Source organism: Sesamum indicum, linkage group LG7, assembly GCF_026168435.1.
Source record: "Sesamum indicum cultivar Baizhima isolate 11 linkage group LG7, ASM2616843v1, whole genome shotgun sequence".
Lineage (NCBI taxonomy): Eukaryota > Viridiplantae > Streptophyta > Magnoliopsida > Lamiales > Pedaliaceae > Sesamum > Sesamum indicum.
The window spans coordinates 9,573,086-9,584,532 of record NC_142663.1 but is presented as its reverse complement, the minus strand read 5'-3'; the positions used below and the strand labels follow the sequence as shown (position 1 = coordinate 9,584,532).

The window sequence follows — 11,447 nt, the reverse complement described above, 5'->3', positions numbered from 1 at the left end:
ATAAACAAGAATATAGAAACACCTAACAAGATTTTCTAGTAAAATTTAAATTAATAACATATATATTGAAATATTTAAAAAGTTTTTCCACTACATATTCAATATAGTTGACTTAAATATTCAATTTATGCCAAACTCAAAATAAAATATTTTACTTCAGTTTTCTTTTGAATTCATTACTTTAAGTTTTAATTCCAATATTTGAAAAAGATACGCAAATAAAATTTAAGATTGTTTTTCTTTATTTTATATTTCATACTTACAACAGCAAAATGTTACTTACGCAAAATACATCATATGATAAAGTGGAAGCAGTGACTAACGTGATTTATCGTGGATAATTACATTACACTCCCTAAAATATAGTAAAAATACAAATTAAGATCTTGTCTAATAAAATTTTAGTAAAATTAATTCGATTATAAATTTTTATTCGATAATTTACTTTTGAATTTTTGGTCGAGTGTCTATATATATATATAATAAAATAAATATGTCTTCTCATTTAAAACAGACAAATTTCATTTAAAATTGTACCTTGTTCTGAAAGATACGATCATTTCCAGAAAGACATACTATTACAAAAAAATAAATATGATAATAATTTATTTATTTTTGTTTTTTTATATAATATAAGTGCTTTTATATATAAAATAACATCATAATAATATAATACAAGAAACGTGTGCAAGATTTTGAATAATTATAATAAAATTAAAAAAATTAAATTTATATTAACTGTCAAAACACTTGATATATATGTATGCATAATTTCAAAATTTTATTATATGCTATTTTCTAATTTAAAAAAATTGAAGATAAAATAAACAAATATATTAGATATTCATGGATGCAAATTCATCGAGAGAGTAAATTAATTAAAGCAATGGATATATTATGAACAAATAAATATGTTTAAGAGTAATTTTTTGAATTAAAAAATGTGGCAGATGTTAACTCCAAACAGCTAAAACAGTGTTTGATAGAAGCACAATGTTCAGAGTAGTGAATTAACAATAGGATTGGTGCTCTGCTTACATATTGGGAGTTGGAGGCTGAAACTGCGGAGTGATGAGGTTGTGGCGCTGAACAGGCAGCACGGCCGAAGAGGATATCGTGGCTGTGTAGGTAGATTGAACGACTTCTGGTAATCTGTTTTTCTTTTTGTTTACTGTTTTCTGTGATGAGTTTATGCCTGTGCTGTGTATCTGTACTTTGCCCACCATGTGTTTGTATTTACTACCGGATGCCCAAATATGAAGAACAATAGCTAATTGTATGATGAGTAGATAAAGTGTGGAAATGCTTGAGGTTTGTTCCATCACTAACACAGGATTAGAGGAGGAAATGGGAGAGTTATTAGGAAACATGTTGTAAGGTTTAGTACTTCTTGTATTTAGAATTACCGAGGTAAATTGACTGAAATTAGATCATGTATGGGACAGGAATAGTTTGAGGTATAAGGACAAGGGAGGTAGATGGCTTTACAACAGATTATTTTCTTTTTCTATTCAACTACATTTCGTTTCTTTCTGTTTATTTGAAATCCAAGACTACCTCTGATCGTTCAGTAATTCGATGGGTGGATTTTTCCTATCCTGTTCGCTTTATTGCATATGGTTCAGCTTCATTATATGTGAGAATAAACAAGAAAAAATATTCATGCAGGTCATTTTTTTTCTGCAAGTAAAATTGTGAGGTGGAGCTTCTTGTGGCAGGGTGGCTGCAGAAATTTATAAACAGAAAGGAACTTGCATCCAATAGATTCTTTATATGTTACGGTACTTGATGCTCCTCCATTCCCTTTAAGGAGGTGTTGAATTGTTTCACGGTATGCGTTTCTCAATTATCCCGGCAGATACCAATATCCGCAATTTGTATCATAAAATCAAAGAATCATCAGTGAATGGAAGATGGGAAGAGGTATTTTCCCACTACAGAAAGATAAAAAGAATGGGAGTTCAACCCATAGATCATTCAATTTTCCCTCACACTCTCAAGGCTTGTTGTGCTCTGTCGTGTACACTTGGAAAGTCTGTCCATGCATCCCTGCTTAAGCAGGGATTTGATTCATTCAGTTTGGTGGGAAATTCATTGATGCACTTTTATTCGAAATCTGGAGAATTGGCCTCTGCATTGGATGTTTTTAACTGCATTAAGATGAAAGATTCAGTTTCATGGAATATAATTCTCCATGCGCATCTTGATGAAGGTGCATTTCAGGAAGCATGTGATTTGTTTATTCAAGCTAGAGCCTTTGGTTTTGAGCCCAATATCTCGAATTTGGTGCTCATAGTTCAGGCTTATCGCAGGATTGGAGCTTTTATTGATGCCAAGAAATTTCATGGTTACTTGCTTCAAAGTGGGCTGTGGAGCCTAACTTCAGTACAAAATTCTCTTTTGGGTATGTACACAGACATTAGTATGGAATATGCTGAAAAACTTTTTCATGAAATGTATGAGAAAGATGTAATTTCTTGGAGCGTGATGATCGGTGGTTATGTGCACAGTTACGAACCTATGTTTGCTTTAGAGACATTCAAACAGATGGTCACGGAGTTTGGGGTTGAAGGGGATGGACAAACCATGGTAAGCGTAATCAAAGGCTGTGCTAATTTAGAGGACATCAGAATGGGAAAATCAATTCATGGCTTTGTAGTCTTAAGAGGTTTAAATTACGATTTGTTTGTCATGAATACTCTAGTTGACTTTTATTGCAAGTACGGTGACGTGGATTCTGCTGCTACAGCATTCAGGGAGATCACTCATAGGAACATAATATCATGGAATTCTTTGCTATCTGGATTTGTTCATAATGAGAAGCATGGAGAGGCACTGACATTGTTTGCTTCAATGATGAAGTCAGGAGTTGATGCTGATGAGGTGACTCTGGTTAACCTACTTCAAATATGCAAAGTATTAGGAGATCTGCGTCAATGCAAGTTGGTTCATTCTAGGGTATTTCAGGGAGGTTTCCAATCAAATGATCTGGTCATGAATTCTTTGATTGATGCATACGCGAAATGCAATCAGATCAAGCTTGCATGGAGAGTATTCTGCCAAATGAAAAGACCAGATATTGTTACCTGGAGTACAATAATCTCAGGTTTCACTCACAGCGGCATGCCGGATGAAGCAATTGCTCTTTATCGGGATTTGAGATTTTCTCTAGAAAACCCAAACCCAAATCCTGTTACCCTGTTGAGCCTTCTTGAGGCTTGTGCACTTTCTGCTGAACTTGGAAGATCAAAATGGGCCCATGGCATTGCCATTCGGATGGGCTTGGCATCAGATGTAGTAGTTGGGACTGCTATACTTGATATGTACTCTAAATGTGGGGCTATACACGCATCAAGAAAGGCCTTTGACCAAATTTCAAGGAAGAACATTATTTCATGGAGTGCAATTATTGCCGCATATGGCCTAAATGGATTGCCACACGATGCTCTAGCTCTGCTTTATGAAATGGAAGTTCATGGTTTGAAGCCCAATCCAGTAACAATTCTCTCAGTTTTATCTGCATGTTGCCATGGGGGATTGGTTGAGGAGGGACTCTCTATATTCAAAGAGCTGGCAAACAAGCATGGTACTGAACTAAAGTTAGAGCATTACTCGTGCCTTGTGGATTTGCTGGCTAGAGCCGGAAACCTTGATGATGCGTTGGAACTAATTAAGTCTATTCCTTTTGGCATGAAGCCCGGTGCTAGTGCTTGGGGTGCACTTTTGAGTGCCTCTAGGAACTATGAGAACGGAAAATTAACTGCAGGTGCTCTTTCTCAGATTCTTGAATTGGAGCCATCAAACTCTGCTGGTTATTTACTTGCATCAAACATGTATGCCACTGGAGGTTCATGGATGGATGCATCCAGGATGAGATGTTTGATGAAGGAAAGAGGTATAAAGGTGGTGGCTGCTTACAGCTTGGTTCATGTAAGTAACAAAGCGTATACTTTCACTGCAGGAGATAAGTACCATCATATGTCTCATTTGTTCTGCCCCGTCATTGAGCAATTGCATTCCTGTATGGGGATGGATATGGGAGCAAGACTACCAACAACTTAGGAGCAGAGTCCTTTTATTTCATGCAGGTTAAGAAAGATTCCTTGTGAACCCCAATCCCGTTTCCTTTTCTTTCTTTTTCTTAAATGCGAGGTCTAAATTATGCTTTCTTTCCTCTCCTAGTTGCTGATTACATCCTTAGTATTGATGTTCTCTGCATGCATTTTTAGTTTCTAGAGAAAAGGATTTAAAGATTTTGTATTGTCCTAAATTGAAGTTTTCTCATTAAGTGTGATTTTTATGGAACTTCATTTTAGGGAAAATTCTGAGAAGATGAAGGATTCACTGATAGGACCATAACTCAGCCTATCACCATTTTCTTTTTCTATTTTCTTAAGGGTGAGGAAGAGAGAGAAGGCTGGAGGTAGTGAAGATGGAGAGGGAGAGGCTCATTCCATAACAAATGGAGAGGGACTAGAGGTCCATTCTGTAATAAATCTGCATACAATTGACATGATGATATCATAAAATGTCACATCTGATGCTACTCGACTTAGTTGTTTAACATCTTGGACATATTTTCTTCAGAAGTCCACCAGGAGTCTAGTTATCATTTGAAAGGGGACCATGCCTGCTAGAGTAAATTAATACTCTGCAAAATCATTTGAGTATTCTACTGATTTTTTTTTATTGTTTTTCTTAATAACGTTTGGTTTTTCTTTCAGTTGTAGGCAATATGCAGAACTAAATTGCATTTTCTTCAGTTTGGAACAAATTCTGATATCACTTGCTGGTTTACAACGGCAGCCCTCAGTTATCTTAACTCTATAAGCTCTAGTTTGAATTCTCATGATAAAGCACTTTTTTGAATGTAGAGCTCCTAAAGGCAGTTCTTCCAGGAGATCTTGTCAGACGGTCACTCATATTCCAATATCAAGTGAGAGTAAGGATGGAGCATTCCAGAAATTTCTTCTCCAGGAAACTTCCATTTTCTGAGGCTTGGATCAAGTTCAGGCATAGAGAACCAGCAATTCATCTTCTGTTTCTACTGGCATCCTGCTTATCTCTAAGGTATTACTCTCTTTCTCTCTCTCTCTCTCTCTCTCTTTTTCTTTTTCCCCCTGTTTTTTGCCTTGGTGCTGATATTTGCAACCTTAGTCATGTATCAACATCAATCCCCTACCTGTTACCCAGCCGAAAAAACTCTGCAAGTTGCAAGATCCACTTCAAGTTGGATTGGCGACTTTTCAGTGTAAAAGTTTACCCTATATTCCATAAGGGTTCATGTTGACTAGTGATGCTAATTTTCTTTATGCTTATTGCCTATTGATACATGATGTACTTCAATGATTACATATCTTCAGCTATTGCAGGCAGGCTGTCAGCTGATTCATCCAGACCAACGAAGCTGCTACTATCTGATGCAAGAAGATGCCACCATGTCCTTAAGAGCCCAAGACATTGACCATTGATTTCCAGCTATTACAGACAGGCTGTCAGCTGAATCATTTAGAGAAAGGAGTTTGATGTAAGTCAAACAAGCTGCAACCACCTTCAAGGATTAACTTTGAAATACTGCTGTCTGTTTCCAAGCTTTTGTTCAGAGACCAGATTTCAATAACTCGGTTAATAATTGCAGAAAACTAGGATTTACTTATCTAGTCTTGAAATTAATTAGGTTGATTCATGGCACCTGAAATCAAACAATTTACATTTAACAATAGTTTGTCTGTATATATCCTCCCATTAAGGACTATTGATATGGGTAGTCAAGGTATTTGTCCAAGCTGAATCATCTGCCTTATTGTTTAAAAAGCCTTTTTACCGAGAAAAGGTTGTCCAATTGTATACACCTGCAATGGCCTTCGGTTGGGGACTATATAGTTTACTGTCTTCCATTATTAGTTTCATGCGTTTCGGTAAAATCTATGTTATATGCTGAATCTCAGTTACTCAATGGTATTTATCCTAATTCTGCAGGAGCCAGTTATTTATTTATTTATTTAAATAAATAAAATTTTATTTAAATTTTCACTTTCAGCATATTCACTCACTAAAGATAGGAGCTATATTATTACAAGGTAGATGAAAATTTTACATTATACTGAAACCTTGTATAATTATTGTGCTTTAATTTGTTCTGCAGGCTCTCTTATTGACGCTTTGAGTTTCTATCGAATTCTTGTCACAATGTATATCATACTTGCCCAAAGTGTGAGAAATTCTTACCTTTGCACACGAATGTAAGTTCCTATTCTATTGTAATAAAGGGGTGCAACATGAGTGGTCGAGCTTGAGTTGAACTCCAAATATTCTTGCAATTCTTTTTCTTCTCTTTCTCAATATTTTTGTATTTTTAGTTTCTTTGAGTATTTTATATGTTAAATGCAATACTATAATGTATAATATATTAGAACTATTCAATCAATATCTCAATTTTTTTTAATTTTATTTAAATTTTCACTTATCTGTTATGTTTTTGAAATAGATAAAATAAGATTAATCGATGATTTAGTAATTTTTTACACCCTTTATTTATTTATTTTTAAGCAAAGTTTAGTTTTTGTTAAGTTGTGCTAAAGCTTGTTAATACGCATAAATTAATACTAAAGAGAACAGCAATAGTAACAATAATTGAAGTTTTTATATATTTCCATTAATATTGTATAATTTGTATATGTTTTGATGCGTGTAAAAATGCACGTATTGAATAAATGATGAGAGGGGAAAAATACGGTGTTCGGCCCACTTAGAGCGGGAAGTGGTGAAATAAGTGTAGAAGATAAAAACGGTTAAATGAATGAAGAAAAGAGTGCTATTGCTTGATTTTGTGTACAATAGAAAGAATGTATGAAATCAAAGGTCAAAGTACAAAATTACAATGCTCTTTTAAGCTAATATGGTAGCAAAAAGGTGAAAATTGTAGTAGGTAGGCTTAAAGTGTAAAACATATATCAAAATGTTTGAAAGCGTGAATGTACCTTTATGTGAATATGTCCTTTTCCCTCTTGGGAAGCTCTATTTATAGGCAACAACAAGATTATTAGAGAAGGTTAGGAATTTGGCGGAGTACGGCCTGAAAGTTGTTAGATAATGTTGGTGCACAGTTCCCAACAATTGGCTGATCCCCCAAATTTGGGTGATTGTTGGAGTCTGTTGTGGATAAGGATGTTGTATTCTCGGATGTTCAGGGAGGTAGTTCAAGAGACCCGTCTCAGAGTCCAATCTTTTTAGAATATATAATACTTCTCTTTGGGAGCACCACATGTCCATGAGGGGGCTGTTGGTCCTTATTTGAATCTATGAGGGGAGCTTCCAAAGGTCCTGCGTGGCCGCCACTTAGGAGCCTATGATGCCTTTTTGGATCAAGGCCCTTTCGAACTTGGATTGACTGAATTTCTATTTTTTAGGGGGATGCCTCCCTATCCTCCTGGACCTTCTCTCGAACTAGGCCCTCCTGGGGGCACCATGAGCCTTTAATTTTATTTTTTTTTATACGATGTTGAATTTGATTTTAAAAGTAAGCTCATAAAGTGTTTGGATAAAATAAGATCCAACAAGCATTTATTAATTTCAATGACTATTTTTAGTTATATATAATTTATAACGTCTAAAAAGAGAAAAACAATTGAATTTGCAATGTTTATTTGTAAGCACCACATCGTTTTGTTAATTGCAATAATGTTTATTTGCTTTATGAATTATTAATTTGACAAGGGCGAATTATGTATAGTTACATGAGAGAGAGAGAGAGAAATTTACTTTTTTAGAAAAATTTTATGCTATCCAAAATATTTTATTTTGAAATTTTATAAGTTTTTATAAATTAAAAAAATGCCAAATAAATGTTGACATCTTAAAAACTCTTAAATATCTTATAAGATGTTTTGAGAAACTTTTAAACTTGCCAAACACCCTCTAGTTTTAATAATATATACTATTATAAAAGAAAATTCTTTTGTCGTACGAATTTTTGAATACCCAAATTTACTTTTTGATTCATTTTTTCATTTAAAACAAAATTAATTCGGTCAAAATAGTAAATTCAATATTTTTTAATAATTACATAATTATATTTTTTTTTCTCTTAACCCACTACTTCATTTTTTTTCCCTCCCAAACTTCCATATTTTTAAAAAATCTATAATTATAATATTTTTCTTCTCTCACATTCTCCATAATTTTTTACTCACAAGCTTTCATATTTTTAATAAATTAATAATTACAATATATTTTTTATACACAATTTTAATAATTTCTTTTCTATGGCAATAATATTGCACTTGGGACTCCTTCATGGTGAGACCAACTTGAATAAGTCATTAACTTAAATTAAATAAGAACATATATTTATCAACATTTGACAAAAATCTCAAGTTTTTCCGATTGGATTTCTTATTGCATCTTATATTCCATTTCACATATTTACACTCCATGAACACATATCATGTCACAAATTTTATACACGTGACATGTATATATTGAATGAAATACAACAGAATTTGCAATAGAAAATCCAATTCGTGAATTTTTGTCGTCGAAATTTGTGTTAGGGCCTAATAAGGTAAAACTTTTAGAAAAATGGTAAATTAATTTAGAAAAATTACATGATTTGGCTGGAAATTAATGTCTAAAATTTATTGGAAGAAGTAATTTGAAGTTAATTGAAAAAATAAACAATAACTTATAAGTGATCGATATTGTCTAAACATATTACAAAAGAATTATTGGAAGCAGACATAAATTAAGATTAATGTAAAACACAAGTGTAGTAGATTTTGTATATAAGAAAAGAATTCTTTTAAATATAATAAATGAATGAATGATGAGTAGTACTGCTGCAGGCTAATTAACTCAGTGAGGTGAGAAGAACATGAATGGATTGTTGGCTGCTATTCTAGTAATAACTCAGTTCATAGTTGACCTCAACACCAATCCAAACTCTTTTATGTTAATAAAAATAACATCACCAATAATGCTAAAATCATGACTACATATACAGAAAACAAAGAAGAAGGGGAAAAAAAAAAAAAAAAAGAAGGTGAAAAAAGGGCAAAAATCATGAATATTTGAATCAAGAATGGTTTGTTCCCTAAGCCTTAATTATTACCCCTCCCCCACCTTCATCATCCACTCATAAAAGAGTAGCCATCCATGGCCTTTATCATGAATCAATGCTTCATTCCTTGCATCCCAGATTCTTGTTTTCCAATCATTTTCTTGCATGCCTGTTGCAGGTTTTATGTCAAGCAGCAGTGTCGGAGTTTTTGAGGACGTACGATGATGGCCACCTTAACAAAAAATCAAGATATGTAATGATGATTGATGCCCAGGCTTTGATGATCAGTTGGTCGAGCGAGGGTGAAGGAAGGAAGAAAGAAGATAGAAAAGAAAGAACATGTATGTACACTGCAGCCTAGGGGGATTAACCTGCTGGAAATTAATGAAAATGGAAGGGATGAATGTTGGATTAATTGGTGAGAGCAGCGAAGCCTCCACCTCTCATCATCTGCTTGAACTCCGAGAAGTTGACCATGCCATCGCCGTCGACGTCGACCCTCATGATCATCTGCCTGCAGTCCTCCGCAGCCTTCCCTTGCTTCAGGCCCAGAGACACCAGCACGGATTTCAGCTCGTCCACGCTGATGAATCCATCTCCGTTCTGATCGAAGACGTTGAACGCCTCCTTCATGTCTTCCTCCTCGTCACGCTCGTCCATTATGGTTTGGTACAACGTCCCGAACTCATCTATGTCGACGCAGCCATCTCCGTTAATGTCCACCTTATCGATCATCTGAGTTAGCTCCTCGTCCGGGATGGAGATCCCCATGTTGTGCAGAGAATCACTGAGCTCCTGTTTGGTGATCCTCCCGTCCCCGTTCCTGTCGAACATCTGGAACACCCTTTTCAGCTCATTGGGATCCATTCTACGATGAATTACAATACGGGACGATGGGACGATGGACGAGGACAAGGCCACAGTAGGCTCTTTCTTAACCTGTTGTTGTTGTTGTTGTTGCTGTTGGTATGGGTACCAAGAAGATGGGAGGTATGCCCTCAACTTCTTGGGCACCAAATAGGAGAGTATTAGGTTGTAGACAAGGAAAATCCTGAGCAAAATGGTTGGCATTGCACCTCAATTTGATGTATGTTTGTAGGGAGTGTGTGTGGTGTGTGTTGAGGGATCAGTTGGAGAAAAACTTGGAGAATGACTTGGGAATAAGGGATGGTTCTAAATAGGCGGAGATATCCAATGATGGGAATTCATTAGAGCTCTGTGTGTGTGTGTGTGTGTGTGTTGGAGCTTTTGGATCTGTCAATTCACGCGTATTTGGATTCTTCTTAATTCATACATTTGCATTAAACTAATACTTCCTAATTCTTTTATTTCCAACATTACATTTTCAGTCTTGTAACTTTTGGTCATTGGTACTTTTGGTCTCGTAATTTACTCTTTTTATATATTTAATTTTTTTTTGATGAATTTAATCATGAACATTTCGCATTTGGATATTTTTTTTGACAAACTCAGTCACTCGCTGCCAATTTTACTCATAACGACCTATAATTATAATCTGAAGAATGAGATCTATTATAGTTTGAGAGAATCAAAATTATCGAAAAAAGATTAGATGTTAGATATTTAGAACTGAACTCGTCAAAATACGGACTCAATTTGTAAATAAAATAAATTACAAAAATTAAAAGTACTAACAATTTAAAATTACAGAACGAAAAGTGTAATTTGGGCTTTATATTATTTTAATATACGAAAACGCGTTGGCTATAATTGTGGGCATTTGGTAAGTTGGCGTGTTTTATAAAACAAATAATAATAATAGAGTGGTGGGGGACCTAAAGTTGGTGAAAAAAGAGGGGGAAATGACCGTTGATAACGGATCTAAAGAACAAAGACGTTGGGGTGTGAGCCTGGTTTGGGCCATAGCTCAAAGGCCGGCTGGACAAAACGCGTCATTTGTGGGCCACATCATACCTCAATTTTTAATTAATTGCATCCAATTATAAATGATTCGACTCAGATATTTTTAAATTTATTTGAATTATTATTAAATTTAAAAAAAATTAATTGTATCAAATGTTTTTTCTTAAAGAAAAATTTGAAATTACACTTACACTTTCTTTGAAAATTTACTATTTACATTTAATTTTATTTTATTAGAATTTGGACAAGAAATATTAATATCGACAGAGACTTAGGATTTACACCTTTTTTTTTTCTTGGTATTTAATATTCCCCTTTTTGTCTCAGTATTTGATATTTTCAAAATTGAGACGTATAAGAAAATTAAGTGGATTGCACTTTTGTGTATCTAATCTTGGATACAAAGAGTATTTTTCGCTATGTGGGTAGATTGTAATGAATTTTCCTGAGCTGACAGAATTATAAATACTTCTCATTATTTTAAAATATTTAATATTCTTCTTAA

The 11,447-nt window shown here is 34.3% G+C and overlaps 2 protein-coding genes across 9 annotated transcripts; one reads left to right on the top strand and one right to left on the bottom strand.

Moving 5' to 3' along the window:
* The first annotated feature begins 844 nt into the window (after positions 1-844).
* LOC105166462 (Tetratricopeptide repeat (TPR)-like superfamily protein) lies at positions 845-6,445 on the top strand. Of its 8 annotated transcripts, none has more exons than XM_088882328.1 (5): positions 845-1,147; positions 1,669-3,895; positions 3,962-4,088; positions 4,875-5,070; positions 5,373-6,445. In XM_088882328.1, the coding sequence occupies exons 2-3, from the start codon at positions 1,834-1,836 to the stop codon at positions 4,060-4,062; spliced, it is 2,163 nt and encodes a 720-aa protein (XP_088738454.1). In that variant the 5' UTR covers positions 845-1,147; positions 1,669-1,833; the 3' UTR covers positions 4,063-4,088; positions 4,875-5,070; positions 5,373-6,445. The 8 variants fall into 8 exon arrangements, with proteins under 8 accessions (XP_088738454.1, XP_088738451.1, XP_020550946.1 ...); XM_088882325.1 differs by adding an exon at positions 4,725-4,792 and having other exon boundaries at positions 1,669-4,088; XM_011085827.3 differs by having other exon boundaries at positions 846-1,147; positions 1,669-4,088; positions 5,373-5,527; positions 6,146-6,445.
* A 2,417-nt stretch (positions 6,446-8,862) lies between these two features.
* LOC105166461 (calmodulin-like protein 3) lies at positions 8,863-10,259 on the bottom strand. Its single transcript, XM_011085825.3, has 2 exons — positions 9,430-10,259; positions 8,863-9,290 (listed from the first exon to the last, which is right to left on the bottom strand). Exon 1 carries the CDS (start codon positions 10,127-10,129, stop codon positions 9,470-9,472), a length of 660 nt encoding a protein of 219 aa, XP_011084127.1. The 5' UTR covers positions 10,130-10,259; the 3' UTR covers positions 8,863-9,290; positions 9,430-9,469.
* Positions 10,260-11,447: the final 1,188 nt, after the last annotated feature.